The sequence below is a fragment of the Mustelus asterias genome, chromosome 21 (assembly GCF_964213995.1).
Source record: "Mustelus asterias chromosome 21, sMusAst1.hap1.1, whole genome shotgun sequence".
NCBI lineage: Eukaryota > Metazoa > Chordata > Chondrichthyes > Carcharhiniformes > Triakidae > Mustelus > Mustelus asterias.
In genome coordinates this window covers 28,973,133-28,991,007 of record NC_135821.1, presented here as the reverse complement: position 1 = coordinate 28,991,007, position 17,875 = coordinate 28,973,133, and the positions used below count along the sequence as shown (strand labels likewise).

Genomic DNA, 17,875 nt, shown 5'->3' with positions numbered 1-17,875 from the left:
CTTAGGACCCCCCTACTCTTCCTATCTACGTCATTTCCACCAATGTGTATAATGACATCCGTTTCTTTATCTTCCCCTTTTAAAATGCCTCCTATCCGCTCGGAGACATCCGTGACCCCAGCACCAGGTAGGCAGACTACCATCCTGGAGTCCCGTTCGCCCCCACAGAATCGCCTGTCTGTCCCTCTAACTGACGCATCCCCCACCACTATCGCTCTCCTAACCCCTCTCTTCCCTTTCCGGGCCACAGAGCCTGACTGTGTGCCAGTGACCTGGTCACTGTGTCTTACCCCTGGAGAGGCACACTCCTCCACACTATCTAAAACAATGTACCTGTTTTGGAGTGGGACAACCACAGGTGACCCTTCTTCTAACTGTCCACTCCCCTCCCCTCTCACACCTGTCACCAAGCCCTTCCTATTTTGAGACACCTCTGGAGACCTCCCTTGTACTTTACCCTTCTGCCCTTTACTCCTCCTAACTGTGACCCACGTGTCATTCTCCCGATGCCCCGGTGTAACTAGTTGCCTATAACTGCTGTCAATTTTTCTCCCATTTTCCCTGATTAGGCTAAGGTCAGCGATCTGCAGCTCCAGTTCCCTAACACGGTCTCTCAAGAGCTGCAGTTCCACGCACCTGGCACATATGTGAACCTCTGGGAAGCTCGGTGTTTGCAGAAACTCCCACATCCCACATCGGAAGCACTGAACTGGCCGATCAGTCATACCTGCCCTTATCCTTTATAGGGTTGGGTAAAAAATAACTAGCCTTGCCTTGCCCTTTTAGCCCAAGCCCTGTGAGCCAAAGCCCTTATAATGCACACTCTGCTCCCCACTCACTCCACTGCCCGCTCCCGACGCTGCCCGCTGTATAGTGCAGACGGCTTTTTATGCTCCCGGCGAACCCCCCAAGTAACTGCCTTTTATACTAAGACTCAACCTCCCAGAATCCCCTTCAGCTGACCTCACTTCCTCAATTCAAAACCCTGAAAAAAGCCCGCGAAATATACTAGGAATACCCTTAAATGAATAAATGAATAATTAAATCACTTCTTAGCTTACTCTCAGCACTCCTGCTAAGACTCTCTCCCCCACTCTCACTCCAGTTAAACAAAGATCTAATCCGCAGTGTGAAGGCAGGACTTTGTCTTCAAAGGGGCAGTGCAGCGGTCAATCCTACCAATACTGTCATGGACAGATGAATCTGCAACAGATAAATTGGTGAGGACAAGGTTTTTCACCTGTTGGTCCTCTCACCTCAAGCTCAGCCTGGCAACTATGTCCTTCAGGACTTGTGTTACCAAGACAGACTTGTGATGGACATTGAAGCCCCCCACCCACAGTACCCTCTATGCCCTTGCTACTGTCAGTACATCTTCCAAGTGGTTTTTTAACATCTAGGAGTACTGATTCATCAGCTGAGGGAGGGCAGTAGTTGTTCATCTGTAAGCAGTTTCCTTGCCCATATTTGACCTGTGTCAGAAGATGGGGGTTAATATCATGTGGATATTATTGGGATCCAAAGTCTATTGTGAGGATCCACTCCTTCCCAACTCTACACCCCTAAGCAATTTCCTCTGGATATACCCAAGGGCGATGATGGAGGATTCTGGGATGTTGGCTTCCAAGTATGATTCCAAGTATGGCTATATCAGAATGTTCCTTGCCTGGTCTTTGGGACAGTTCTTCAAGTCTTAGCACAAGTCCCAGATCTTAAGTGAGGAGGATTTTGAAGGGTTGACTGGGCTAGGTGTACCTTTGACACGTCAGTTTCCTAGGTTGGTTGCTGTTTGGCCCATCCCCTGTTATTATACCTAATTGTTGCAGATACAATTAAGTCGCCAATCAGGTCATGATTAAGAGTCACATTATTATGAGGCCAGAGTAACTTTTTATTCCAGATTTATTTAATGGACCCTCAATTCTAATTCACAAACTGCCACGCTGGGATTCGAACGTCCATCTTCAAATTATTGTTCGGCCTCTAGACTGCAGCCACTGTCCTACCTTCCCCAGTAGTAAAATGTGCTGAGTTCAATGCTCTGTTTCCTTGGGGGGGGGGGGGGGGCGAGTTGTTCTACGCAGAGGTACAACTGAATTGACCAGTATTACTCATGTTGGTGGGCAACAATATTTCATGTGTTGCCAATCAAACTAAAGATGATTGAAGCCAATGTAGCGTTTATTTGAATGCAACAAAAGTGAAACATTGTGAGGAGCGTTTCGCTTTAAATAACCTGCATCACACAGTGCAGCCGAGTGCAAGCTTTATTAGAATTTTTCATGTACAACTTAATCAGTACATTTTATGCATGAGATCCTTCCTATTCAAATGGATCTGTCCATTCCTCAAATGTCCAATTCCCTGCAGTCATGGACACTGAGGTCAGTTGGCCATTTCGCTCTGTGCAACTCTATACAAGACAAAGTACATAAAGGAATATATGTAAAAACAATCCAAGTTGCCTTAAGACCCTTTATCACCAGGGGGATATTTCTATACAATGTGCAGTTGTTGGTTTCCATTTTTTATTTGACCAGCATATTGCATTACATAGCAGCCACTTGCAATCACTACTGTCCATCCATTGAAATTTGCTGCTTGGAGCACTTTTACTTGGGGTGGAATAGCTGTAAAGAGTGAGGAGACAAACAATGCACTAACTGCTGGCTATTGTACGGGGCGTGACTTGCTCCTCATTCTGGGGCTTGGAGTGAGCGAAGCTGTTTGCTCAAGTTTACAGAGGGTGCAAAATGGGAAGCTGGTCAGCAGAGCTGTTGCTTCGGCCATTGCTAGTTTGCTTGTCCCAACCCCTGTTAAATCACTAGCCTCTATTCTACACGTGGAATCGCAGACTTTGAATGCTTTGAAATTCAGTGGTGCAATATATTCCACCTTGGGCTGGGAAACCTGGCTAAGGGGATTTTCACAATGGATGAATGGGTGGGGATTGATTCAGATAGAAGCAAGGTCAAACATTTTAATTATCTAATTGCATTTTGCGTACATTCATTACATTGTGAATGCATTCACCAAGTAAATATTAAAAGCTGAGTAGCCACCTTCACCAAGCGGTTCTAGACAAGCCATTCATTATCATTTCTGTGCAGTTAGCTGTGAGCTTGACTGAGGAGTGGCATCTCTACCCTCTTTAACCTTGGAAGTTAGCCGCCTTGTACTCCTTCTCAATGTCAGAGCAGATGATTTTAAAAGCACCTGAAAATGCAGCTTGCACCTGTGCATTCATCTCGCTAGGGTACATCTCAGACAAAACATCTACAGCGATAGTGGTGATTTTCTAGGAAAAAATACAAAGGGTCAATAAATGGATATGTTCAAAGTAAGATCAACAGGTCTTGCCTTGATCGGCTTGGCACTGGTTCCTTATACAGCAGAATCCAAAGTTGTGTGTGAGGTAGGGGTGGGAGCACTTTGTCATATGGGGAGGTGATGGCATAGTGGTATTGTCACTAAACTAGTAAAGTTTTAAGTTTATTTATTAGTGTCACAAAGCTTACATTAACACTGCAATGAAGCTCCTGTGAAAATCCCCTAGTCGCCACACTCCGGTGCCTATTCAGGTACACAGAGGGAGAATTTAGCACGGCCAATGCACCTAACCAGCAAGTCTTTTGGACTATGGGAGGAAACCGGAACACCCCGAGGAAACCCACGCAGACACAGGGAGAATGTACAGACTCCGCACAGAGATTGACCCAAGCCGGGAAACGAACCCGGGTCCCTGGTGCCATGAGGCAGCAGTGCCAACCACTGTGCCGCCGTGCCACTCTTGAGCTGCTAGGACAAGAGCTGAAATGTGGAATTAGGCCCATTAGCTCTTTTTCACTGATGTGGACACAATGGGTGGCATTTCCTGGCCTGGCTCCCCGGTGGCAGAGAGTGAGAAGGATGGAAAACGGTGTTATCAGCAGCGTGACTGGAAGGCTGCCACCACCTGCCAAAGGTGAGCCACCTCCTCCACCCTCGAACACACGGGGGGAATGCCGCCAGTGGGTTCGAATGGCAGCCTTCTGTGTTGTTAACCTTTTTATGTCTCAACACGACAACATAAAATATCAAACAAAATCAATTATGTAACAATTTGAGACATTTCCGGTATGGTTGTGTTATGCTTACCGTGAAGTAATGTGGTGGGATTTTATGCGTGGTAATATGAGTGGCTGCAAGTGCCTTCACTGGCTCACTGTGACTGCCCTTCTTTTTCACGATGTTGCCCAGAGCGTTTAGAACGGTGTCAGCTTGTGCTTTGATATCTGCGGTGTCCTTCAACTCACCTAGGCTTTTGTTCTTAAACTTCGGAAAGTGATTTTGGCTCTCTGGGTATTGCTCGAATAATCTGGGAAGGGGTGGGAGGGTGGGGAAGAAAGACAGGTTAATGTGGCATTTTCATACTTGCTGATAACAAGGCACAGGAATTGGGGAGGATCTTGTGGAATTTGAAGATGGGGTGAAGAGGGCTTGACATATTGATGACAAAAAGCTTGGGGTAAAGGGAGAGAGATGTGACCTTTTTTGAAATTCATTCAGAGGATGTGGGCGTCGCTGGCTGGGCCAGCATTTCATGCTCACCCCTAATTGTCCTTGAACTAAGTGGGCATTTAAAAGTCAACCACATTGCTGATGGTCTGGAGTCGCATGCAGGCCAGCCCTGGGTAAGGATGGCAGATTTCCTTCCCTAAAGCACATTAGGGAACCAGATGGGTTTTTAATGACAATTGACAATGGTTTCATGGTCATCAGTAGACTTGTAATTCCAGATTTTTATTGAATTCAATCTCACCATCTGCCATTACGAGATTTGAACCCGGTTCCCCAGATTATTCACCTGGGTCTCTGGATTACTAATCTAGTGACAACACTATATGCCACCACCTCCCCTGATGGCCCCTTGGGGTCATTGCCATCATTCTAACTGCTTCTGCCCTCTCCCCACCTCAGGAAATTACTATCCCCCAGTACAGCCAATTTTATTGGTCAAAAATAATACCAGCTCTGATATTCAAACTCTCATCAGGAGCCAGACTGAGAGTATCTTGTTTAAAAATAAGCATGATCCCATTAATAGCAACGTGATAATAATCACACATCATCTGCTCTTAGCGAAATTGGTTGAGGGATAAATTAATTTTTATTCATTTATGAGATATGAGTGTCACTGGTTGGGTCAGCATTTATTGGCCATCCCTAATTGTCCTTTGAAGTGAGTGGTTTATAAGGCCATTTCAGAAGGCAGTTACGAGATAACCACATTGCTGTGGATCTGGAGTCACATGTAGGCAAGCCCAGGTAAGGATGGCAGATGTCCTTCGCTAAGGGACAGTAGTGAACCTGATGGACAAAGTTTCATGATCACCATTAGACTTTTAATTCCGTATTTTTATTTGAACCCAGGTCCCCAGAGCATTACCCTGGATCCCTGGATTGCAAGTCCAGCAACAAACCACGACTCCGCCACTTCTCCAATGTTGGCCTGGATAAGTGTTACCAACCCTCCAGGATTACCCTAGCTTCTCCCTGAATTATAGGAACATTCAAACAAATAGTGCTTTTTCATTTTCTTTGAATACTTTTACTTGAGTGTCAGCCTGGATTATGGACTCAAGGCACGAATTTCATTTTTAGCTTGCTTGACATACTATATCACCTTGGAAAGATTCGATGAGGTGGAATGTGGTAGATATTATGGACATTGCGTGTCTCTCTCTCTCTCACACACCCTGACATCATCCCCTCTCCCAGGAAACGAGTGCCATCACCTCAGCTTTCTGTCCATATCACTCTGACACCAATTTACCATACCTCTTCAATAACTGCTCGTGCTAGTGACAGAAACTCACCAAGTGTAGACACAATGTGACATCAGTATACTGTTAAGAAAGTTTTTAAAAAAATCATGATCTCTGCAATGCTCACAGCTTCTTAGTGCACAACCCTAGCTGATCTCAGTGCTGCCGGGTTGGCTACCAGATGTATTTTTATTGCTCCTTAAGTGGCTTGGATAGGAGTTGTCTGGTTTTACTTTGGGATTTCTTATAACTCTGCATTGTTAGAAAAAAAACTGGTTGGCAGGTCAGGTGACAGAAGTTCTTTCATTTTCAGTTCTGAGCTACAGTTTCATTTTTAGACGGGACAGCCAGCTGAAAAGAACTGTTTTCTCTCTCCCTGTTTATTTTGGAAATTCTGCTGGTTATCTGAAAGCATGGTTTTGCCTTCCTGGAATAATGATTCTGCGGTTGGTGGCTTAACCAGAGAGTTTCTCCCTGGAGTTCTGAGAAACTGTTTCGACTTCAAACTGATCTGAGTGAATCCAGAGAACTGCAGACTTCAACCAATGGACTCAATTTTCAGTGTCACGTGAGCATTAGTCTTTGCTGTGTTGAACTTGTTTAAAGGGCTTTGTCTATGGAAGGTTTTGGTTTTGATTGGAACACATTAGATATATTTGTTAAGGGTTATACATTATAGTAGTCGTTTTGGTTTCTTGTTTGTAATTGTTCTTGCTAATTTTCTTACTATACATGTTAACTATATTCTTAAATAAACTTTGTTTGACAATGCTCCCTAGTGGGTCATTTGAATCATACCTGAAGTGAAGCATATCATGCTTATCCTATCCAAATTCAAGATGCAAAACTTATGATTCAGGTGGATTCCATAAAACACTTTGGAGTTTCTGACCTGAACCATTATAACAGAAACTGGCCACTCAGCCCGACTGGTATATACTGGTGCTTATGCTCCACACGAGTGTCCCCTACCCATCTTTATCTCGCCCCCGTCAGCATAACCCTATTCTTTTCACCTTCATGTGTATCTGACTTCTCCTCAAATCTATCTGTGCCATTCACCTCAGCCACCCCCACACGATGATAAGGAAGGATGAAGTGGTTTCATTTAAATTAAAGATGGAACATAGAACAGTACAGCACAGTACAGGCCTTTTGGCCCTTGATGCTGTGCCGAGCTTTGTCCGAAACCAAGATCAAGCTATACCACTCCCTATCATTCTGGTGTGCTCCATGTGCCTATCCAATAATCGCTTGAAAGTTCCTAAAGTGTCCGACTCCACTATCAAAGCAGGCAGTCCATTCCACACCCCAACCACTCTGAGTAAAGAACCGACCTCGGACATCCCTCCTATATCTCCCACCATGAACCTTATAGTTATACCCCCTAGTAACAGCTACATTCACCCAAGGGAATGGTCTCTGAACGTCCACTCTAAGTATCCCCCTCATCATCTTATAAACCTCTATTAAGTCGCCCTTCATCCTCCTCCGCTCCAAAGAGAAAAGCCTCAGCTCCCTCAACCTTTCCTCATAAGACCTACACTCCAAATCAGGCAGCATCCCGGTAAATCTCCTCTGCACTCTAATGCTTCCATATCCTTCTTATAATGAGGTGGCCAGAACTGTACACAATATTCCAAATGTGGTCTCACCAAGGTCCTGTACAGTTGCAGCATAACCCCACGGCTCTTAAACTCCAACCCCCTGTTAATAAAAGCTAACACACTACAGGCCTCCTTCACGGCTCTATCCACTTGAGTGGCAACCTTCAGAGATCTGTGGATATGAACCCCAAGATCTCTGTTCCTCCATATTCCTCAGAACCCTGCCGTTGACCCTGTAATCCACATTCAAATTTGCCCTACCAAAATGAATCACCTCGCACTTATCAGTGTTAAACTCCATCTGCCATTTTTCGGCCCAGCTCTGCATCCTATCAATGTCTCTTTGCAGCCTACAACAGCCCTCCACCTCATCCACTACTCCACCAATCTTGGTGTCATCAGCAAATTTACTGACCCACCCTTCAGCCCCCTCCTCCAAGTCATTGATAAAAATCACAAACAGCAGAGGACCCAGCACTGATCCCTGTGGTACACCGCTGGTAACTGGTCTCCAGTCTGAAAATTTTCCATTCAACACCACCCTCTGTCTTCTATGAGATAGTAAGACGTTTAACAACACCAGGTTAAAGTCCAACAGGTTTATTTGGTAGCAAAAGCCACACAAGCTTTCAGAGCTGCAAGCCCCTTCTTCAGGTGAGTGGGAATTCTGTTCACAAACAGAGCTTATAAAGACACAAACTCAATTTACATGAATAATGGTTGGAATGCGAATACTTACAACTAATCAAGTCTTTAAGAAACAAAACAACGTGAGTGGAGAGAGCATCAAGACAGGCTAAAAAGATGTGTATTGTCTCCAGACAAGACAGCCAGTGAAACTCTGGGGGGGTTACAAATAGTGTGACATGAACCCAATATCCCGGTTGAGGCCGTCCTCGTGTGTGCGGAACTTGGCTATCAGTTTCTGCTCAGCGACTCTGCGCCGTCGTGTGTCGCGAAGGCCGCCTTGGAGAACGCTTACCCGAATATCAGAGGCCGAATGCCCGTGACCACTGAAGTGCTCCCCAACAGGAAGAGAACAGTCTTGCCTGGTGATTGTCGAGCGGTGTTCATTCATCCGTTGTCGCAGCGTCTGCATAGTTTCCCCAATGTACCATGCCTCGGGACATCCTTTCTTGCAGCGTATCAGGTAGACAACGTTGGCCGAGTTGCAAGAGTATGTACCGTGTACCTGGTGGATGGTGTTCTCACGTGAGATGATGGCATCTGTGTCGATGATCCGGCACGTCTTGCAGAGGTTGCTGTGGCAGGGTTGTGTGGTGTCATGGTCACTGTTCTCCTGAAGGCTGGGTAGTTTGCTGCGGACAATGGTCTGTTTGAGGTTGTGCGGTTGTTTGAAGGCAAGAAGTGGGGGTGTGGGGATGGCCTTGGCGAGATGTTCGTCTTCATCAATGACATGTTGAAGGCTCCGGAGGAGATGCCGTAGCTTCTCCGCTCCGGGGAAGTACTGGACAACGAAAGGTACTCTGTCCACTGTGTCCCGTGTTTGTCTTCTGAGGAGGTCGGTGCGGTTTTTCGCTGTGGCGCGTTGGAACTGTTGATCAATGAGTCGAGCGCCATATCCTGTTCTTATGAGGGCATCTTTCAGCGTCTGGAGGTGTCTGTTGCGATCCTCCTCATCCGAGCAGATCCTGTGTATACGGAGGGCTTGTCCATAGGGGATGGCTCCTTTAACGTGTTTAGGGTGGAAGCTGGAGAAGTGGAGCCTTCAACATGTCATTGATGAAGACGAACATCTCGCCAAGGCCATCCCCACACCCCCACTTCTTGCCTTCAAACAACCGCACAGCCTCAAACAGACCATTGTCCGCAGCAAACTACCCAGCCTTCAGGAGAACAGTGACCATGACACCACACAACCCTGCCACAGCAACCTCTGCAAGACGTGCCGGATCATCGACACAGATGCCATCATCTCACGTGAGAACACCATCCACCAGGTACACGGTACATACTCTTGCAACTCGGCCAACGTTGTCTACCTGATACGCTGCAAGAAAGGATGTCCCGAGGCATGGTACATTGGGGAAACTATGCAGACGCTGCGACAACGGATGAATGAACACCGCTCGACAATCACCAGGCAAGACTGTTCTCTTCCTGTTGGGGAGCACTTCAGCGGTCACGGGCATTCGGCCTCTGATATTCGGGTAAGCGTTCTCCAAGGCGGCCTTCGTGACAACGACGGCGCAGAGTCGCTGAGCAGAAACTGATAGCCAAGTTCCGCACACACGAGGACGGCCTCAACCGGGATATTGGGTTCATGTCCCACTATTTGTAACCCCCACAGTTGCGTGGACCTGCAGAGTTTCACTGGCTGTCTTGTCTGGAGACAATACACATCTTTTTAGCCTGTCTTGATGCTCTCTCCACTCACGTTGTTTTGTTTCTTAAAGACTTGATTAGTTGTAAGTATTCGCATTCCAACCATTATTCATGTAAATTGAGTTTGTGTCTTTATATGCTCTGTTTGTGAACAGAATTCCCACTCACCTGAAGAAGGGGCTTGCAGCTCCGAAAGCTTGTGTGGCTTTTGCTACCAAATAAACCTGTTGGACTTTAACCTGGTGTTGTTAAACGTCTTACTGTGTTTACCCCAGTCCAACGCCGGCATCTCCACATCATGACTTCTATGAGATAGCCAGTTATTTATCCAATCGGCCAAATTTCCCTCTATCCCACACCACCTTACTTTCTTCATGAGCGGACCATAGGGAACCTTATCAAACGCCTTACTAAAATCCAACTGCTCTACCTTCATCTACACACTTAGTTACCTCCTCAAAGAATTCAATCAAATTTGTGAGGCAAGACTTACCCTTCACGAATCCGTGCTGACTATCACGGATTAAGCTGCATCTTTCCAAATGGTCATAAATCCTATCCCTCAGGACCTTTTCCATTAACTTACCAACCACCGAAGTAAGACTAACTGGCCTATAATTACCAGGGTCATTTCTATTCCCTTTCTTGAACAGAGGAACAACATTCGCCACTCTCCAGTCCTCTGGCACTATCCCCGTGGACAGTGAGGACCCAAAGATCAAAGCCAAAGGCTCTGCAATCTCATCCCTTGCCCCCAAAGACTCCTAGGATATATCCCATCTGGCCCAGGGGACTTATCGACCCTCAGGTTTTTCAAAATTGCGAATACACCTTCCCTCAGAACATCGACCTCCTCCAGCCTATCAGCCTGTATCCCGCTCTCATCCTTAAAAACATGGTCCCTCTCCTTGGTGAACACTGAAGAAAAGTATTCATTCATCGCCTCTCCTATCTCTTCTGACTCCATGCACAAGTTCCCACTACTATCCTTGACCGACCCTAACCTCACCCTGGTCATTCTTTTATTTCTCACATAAGGGTAAAAAGTCTTGGGGTTTTCCTTGATCCAACCTGCCAAGGACTTCTCATGCCCCCTCCTGGCTCTCCTAAGCCCTTTTTTTAAGCTCATGCTTTGCTACCTTGTAACCCTCAAGCAACCCAACTGAACCTTGTTTTCTCATCCTTACATACGCTTCCTTTTTCCTCTTGACAAGACATTCAACCTCTTTTGTGAACCATGGTTCCCTCACTCGGCCATTTCCTCCCTGCCTGACAGGGACATGCCGATCAAGGACACGCAGTATTTGTTCCTTGAACAAGCTCCACTTTTCATTTGTGCCTTTCCCTGACAGTTTCTGTTCCCATCTTATGCTCCCTAATACTTGCCTAATCGCATCATAATTACCCCTCCCCCAATTATAAACCTTGCCCTGCCGTATGGCCCTATCCCTCTCCATTGCAATAATGAAAGACACAAAATTGTGGTCACTATCTCCAAAGTGCTCTCCCACAACCAAATCTAACACTTGGCCCGGTTCATTTCCCAGTACCAAGTCCAATGTGGCTCCACCTCTTGTCGGCCTATCCACATATTGTGTCAGGAAACCCTCCTGCACACACTGTACAAAAACTGCCCCATCCGAACTATTCAACCTATAAAGGTTCCAATCAATATTTGGAAAGTTAAAGTCACCCGTGACAACTACCCTGTGACCTTCACATCTATCCATAATCTGCTTAGCAATTTCTTCCTCCACATCTCTATTACTATTTGGGGGCCTATAGAAAACCCCCAACAACGTGACCGCTCCTGTCCTATTTCTAACTTCAGCCCATATTACCTCAGTAGGCAGATCCCCCTCGAAGTGCCTTTCAGCAGCCATTAAACTATCCTTGATTAACAATGCTACTCCTCCACCTCTTTTACCACCTTCCCTACTCTTACTGAAACATCTATACCCCGGAACTTCCAACAACCATTCCTGTCCCTGTTCTAGCCATGTCTCCGTAATGGCCACAACATCGTAGTCCCAAGTACCAATCCACGCTCCAAGTTCACCTACCTTATTCCGGATGCTCCTTACATTGAAGTAGATGCACTTCAACCCACCTTCCTGTCTGCTGGTGCACTCCTGTGACTTTGATACCCTCCTCAGTACCTCACTGCACTCAACACTGGCTTCTGGACTGCAGCTCGTTTTCCCATCAAATTCCATAATGGATTTATTAGTTATGGCGACTGCTTTTGATCTCCCTAACAAGCGGAAACTTGATTTCTTTAATTTAATTTTTTAATTCATTTTTTAAAAAATGCGATGTGTCACGGGTTAGGTCAGCATTTATTGCCCATCCCTGAAGTTGCCTTTCAGAAGGTGGTGCTCAGCCACTATAGTCCTTGCGGTGTAGGTACACCCACAAGGCTGCTAGGGAGTTTCAGGATTTTGACCCAAATGCCAGTGGAGTGAGTGAATGCTACCCCCCAGGATGTTGATGATGGGGATTCAGCAATTGCAAATCTATTGAATGTCAAGGAAGTACATCCACTCTTGTTGGAGGTTCTCGCTACCTGACATTTGTGTGGCACGAATGTTATTTACTGCTGACGTGCCGAAGCCTGGATGTTTTCTGGGTCTTGCTGCATTGAATGGTTGCTTCATTATCAGAGGGATTACATATGGAAATAAACATTGTGCAAGCATCCTCACTCTGACCTTCTGATGGTAGAAAGGTCATTGACGAAGCAGCTGAAGATGGTTGAGCCTGGGACACTGAGGAAATCTTGCAGGAATATCCTGTCCAAACAATCACAGCCAGCATCCCTGTGCTGACACCCTCAGCAGTGGAAAATGTTCTCAATGTTTCACTTCATTAGGTCATCCTTTAACCTTCTCTTGGGAATATTCGCTGCCCTCGCATCAAACCCTGAACTCAGGAAGCTGTCTGTTAAAGAGTGATGATAGCCAGAGTAACTCACGTCAGTTTGGTATGTGAGACAGAAACTCACTAGCAATGTGTTGGAGCGGGGACTAACTAACTAACTGTGTGTGAGAGGGAGAGACAGGGGCAGTGTGCAAGAGAGAGATTTGCTAACAGACAGTCCCCCATTGTACAGTCACAGCTTCACAGCTACAAATATACCCCTGTACAGTCATTCATTTGATAAAAGGTAAAGTCCCAGATGATCATAGGCAGCTCTCCCCTTTGCATGGGAGAGCTGACTGGTGGTGATTAAATCTGAGGGGCAAGGTTGAGAAGACGGGACCTTCGTGAATCTCCGCCGGTACGGGAATTGAACCCTCATCACGAACCAGCCATCCAGTCAACTGAGCTAACCGACGACTCCCAGGCCATTTGATACACACAACTTCAACACAGTAGCCGCTGCAGTGACACTGCATCACAACACACAATACTAACCTACGCAGATATTTCACGGGACAGTGGTCAGTATACACACACCACTTAACACCAATCACCTCTGTACACACTGTGAAGACCCAAGTTCACTACAGTCACTGCTATTTACACACTAGTTCATAATAGACAGCTCCAGTGTGCAACCTGTTCACTCAATCACTTCACAACGGTCACAACTGTATGTTCAGCCTGTCACAACACAGTCAGGACTGTGGTCAGTGAGCAGGTGGTCTGGGAGTGGATGGTCAGTGGCTGTGGAATCAGTGTGCGTGCAGTTCGTGAGCAAGTGGTCAGGGAATGGGTGGTCACCAGACAACCGACAGGTTCCATTGTACCAACTGTTCAACACCAGTCACCAGTCTACTCACTGCACACAAACCCCTTCACAACAGATATTCCCAACTGAACACAATCATGTCACAAAATTCAGTCAGCACAGTGCCATCTAAACAATACTTCACAACTGACACCACTGTGCTCAACAAACAGATGCTTAACAGTCGGTCCCCAGTATACACACACTGTTTCACAATAGACATTCATCACTGTACACCACGCGTACACAGCTCTAGGGGCTTGCATTGCACAACAGACGTTCACAGCAGTCACTGCTGTGTACGCACAGCTGCAACAACAGACAACACTCACTGTGGCCAGAGAGCGGGTGCCCGGTGAGATACTGGTCAACAGAAACTTCACAGTATGCAATCTCCACCAACAAGTTACGTGGGTGTGTGCAGAAGTCGGCAATCAGAACTTTGTCTGCAGGAAACACAGGTCGCACACAGACAACATTCCCTTTGAGATGAGCATATGTATGGCTGCCTGTTGACACAGCGCTAGTCCCCACTGAACACACACACCATTTCACAACAGTCCTAACTGGTCCGAAGACAACAATTCCCATTTCACACGATGCACAAACACCCCCCCGATATCAGTTATCATTGTACACTCGCTGCACACACGCCCCTCGATATCGGTCATCATTGTACACTCGCTGCACACACACCCAATATCGGCATCATTGTACACTCACTGCACACACGCCCCTCGATATCGGTCATCATTGTACACTCGCTGCACACACACCCAATATCGGCATCATTGTACACTCGCTGCACACACACCCGATATCGGCATCATTGTACACTCACTGCACACATGCCCCTCGATATCGGTCATCATTGTACACTCACTGCGCACACACCCGATATCAGCATCATTGTACACTCGCTGCACATACACCACTCGATATCGGTCATCATTGTACACTCACTGCGCACACACGCGATATCAGCATCATTGTACACTCGCTGCACATACACCACTCGATATCGGTCATCATTGTATATATGACGCACACACATCCCTCGATATTGGTTATTATTGTACACTTGCTGCGCACACGCCCCTCGATATCGGTCATCATTGTACACTCGATACACACACACCCCTCGATATCGGCATCGTTGTACACTCGCTGCATACACACCCCTCTATCGGTCATCATTGTACACTCGATACACACACACCCCTCGATATCGGTCATCATTGTACACTCGATACACACACACCCCTCGATATCGGCATCATTGTACACTCGATACACACATACCGCTTGATATCGGCATCATTGTACACGTTGCACACATACCCCTCGATATCAGCATCATTGTGCACACGTTGCACACACCCCCCTCGATATTGGCATCATTGTACACTTGCTGCACACACACCCCTCGATATCGGCATCATTGTACACTTGCTGCACACACACCCCTCTATCAGTTATCATTGTACACTCGATACACACACACCCCTCGATATCGGCATCGTTGTACACTCGCTGCATACACACACCTTTATCGGTCATCATTGTACACTCACTGAACACACACCCCTCGATATCCGTCATCATTGTACGCACGTTGCACACACACCCCTCTATCGGTTATCATTGTACACTCGCTGCACACACACCTCTCGGTCATCATTGTACACACGATGCATGCACTAATCTTCCCCTCGCTGATTCCCAGTAGCCAGTTTCCCTGTAAACACTGTGCAGCCTACATTTCACAATGCTCATTACAATAACTCCACAGAAGAGAGTCACCACGTTGGGCATTGAGTGGGTGAGAAGGGCGGCGATAGTAGGGAGAGGATAGTTGGAGCTGAGGTGGTGAGGGAGCGGGGATGCTTGGTCAGGACGAGGGTACTCTCCCGGAGGGGTTGTTGGGGAGAGGGTCGTTGGGAAGTGGGGGGTGGGCTGGAGGGGGGGATTGAGTAGGGGCTGGTTGGGGAGAAATTGTTTGGAGAATTGGTGCTCAGGGAGGCGGTACTCAGGGAGGAGTTGGTTGCGGAGTGGGTGCTCGGGGAGGGGATGCGCAGGAAGGGGAGGGTGGGGTGGGGTGGGGTCCTCGGGGAGGGGGAAGTTGGGGTGGGGGTCCTTGGGGAGGGGATCCTTGGGGAGGGGGAGGTTGTGGAGGGGATGAACAGGAGGAGGAGGTTAGGGTTAGGGTGAGGGTCCTCGGGGAGGGGGTCCTTGGGGTGGGGGGTGTGTGGGAGGGGAAGGTTGGGGTGGGGGTCCTTAGGGAGGTTGTGGAGGGGGTGCGCGGGAGGGGGAGGTTGTGGAGGGGGTGCTTGGGGAGGGGGAGGTTGGGGTGGGGGGTCCTTGTGGGGGGGAGAGGTTGCAGAGGGGGTCCTTGGGGAGTGGGAGGTTGTGGAGGGGGTCCTTGTGGAGGGGGTGCTCGGGGACAGGGCCGTTGGGGAACATCCATCTGGAAGCAGAGGGGGAGAACATATCGAAGCATCTGTGGAAAATAACACTCCACACAGTTAGTTAGAATATTTACTTTCCAATAACAAAAGCTGAACTTTGGTTAAAGTTAGGACCTTTGGAAACAAAAAGATAATTGTATTTATGTAGCTCCTTTTATGACATCTCAAAACACTCTATAAGCAACAGATCCTCTGGACAACGATTTGAAAAGTCCAATTTGTATTTGGGAGGTGAGAAGGTGACCAAACTGTGTCACAGCTGACACTGAGAGAGTCGCTAAAAAGAAATGACAGGGCACAAAATGCGAAGATATTGAGAGAAGTGACTCACCGGAGTAGAATATTCTGGCCAATTGCAGTTAAGTTCGACTCCACTGCACTCCAGACACTGTTGACTTTTTCCCAGTCGACCATTCTCTAGCCGGAAAGGATTTAGTTCTTCGAAAGTAACGTCAGAGAGCTTCTGCCTCCAGCTCCAAAACAGGGCCTTTTATACCTTGTTGAAGCTTTTCTTCCCTCCTCTCACTAATCAGCCAATCCAAAGCAGTCCAATACAGCCTATTTTGAGCTGCATTTCTCGACAGGTAGAATGGGGTTGGCAGCTTCTTATCAGTGAGTAACTCTAGTGAGCATCAGGACAGCGAGGAAGCTGCCAAACCCTCACTCCCCAGCCAGTCACCCACTCCCTTTCAATTTTCAGAAGCTGAGCTTTATCTCACTAAGTGCCAATAATTGTAACATTCTCTTCCACATTTTATTCCCACTGGAATTCAGCTCACAAAGCGTTCTGAGCAGGAGTGCAGTGAAAGTGTCAGATCTCAGGACCCAGAGTTTAATATGTGGCCACTTGCACGCACAAACTCACACATGCACACGCTAACACACACACACTAACACACACATTAACACACACACTAACACACACATTAACACACACACAAACCACACACTAACACTCACACACATTAACACACACTAACACACACACACACACTAGCACACACACTCACACACAAACTAACACACACACACTAACACACTCTCACACACACAAACTCACATTCACACTCACACATACACACACTCACACAGACTAACACACTCACATACTGACACACCCACACACACTAACACACACACACTAACACACACACACGCTAACACACACAGACATACTGACACACACACACTAACACACTCACATACTGACACACCCACACACTAACACACACACACACTAACACACACAGACATACTGACACACACACACTAACACACTCACATACTGACACACCCACACACACAAACACACACACACTAACACACACACACACTAACACACACACACACTAATACACACACACATACTGACACACACACACTAACACACTCACATACTGACACACCCACACACACTAACACACACACACTAACACACACACACACACTAACACACACACACACTAATACACACACACATACTGACACACACACACTAACACACACACACTCTCACACAAACTAACACACACACACTTTCACATACACTAACACACACTAACACACACACATGAACTCATTCACACACACACACTTACTGACACACACACACACGCTCTCACTTGTGCACAATGTTCTTAATAGCAGCTTTAAAACTCAGCTTTATTGAACAATTTTTAAAGCTTTCCTCGATTCCGTGCTGTTGACATTCTTTCCCTCAAAATATATTTTATTTGTAATTTTTGGGGAGAATATACTTTATACATACAATTTGTAAAAGTACATTACATGATCATTCAAATTTAACATTACAGAAACCACAGTTTATTTCCAAGCAGTACATGACACTCTGAACTGTCTCATTCCCCTAACGATAAGTGTTTATTTACAATCTATATTTACATTTAATGTTAA

General features: G+C 46.7%; 1 protein-coding gene across 1 annotated transcript; it reads right to left on the bottom strand.

The window, feature by feature from the left end:
* Positions 1 to 2,253: 2,253 nt before the first annotated feature.
* mb (myoglobin) lies at positions 2,254 to 16,637 on the bottom strand. The gene is made up of 3 exons (XM_078237642.1): positions 16,293 to 16,637; positions 4,138 to 4,357; positions 2,254 to 3,298 (listed from the first exon to the last, which is right to left on the bottom strand). Exons 1-3 carry the CDS (start codon positions 16,373 to 16,375, stop codon positions 3,152 to 3,154), a joined length of 450 nt encoding a protein of 149 aa, XP_078093768.1. The 5' UTR covers positions 16,376 to 16,637; the 3' UTR covers positions 2,254 to 3,151.
* Between the last annotated feature and the right edge of the window lie 1,238 nt (positions 16,638 to 17,875).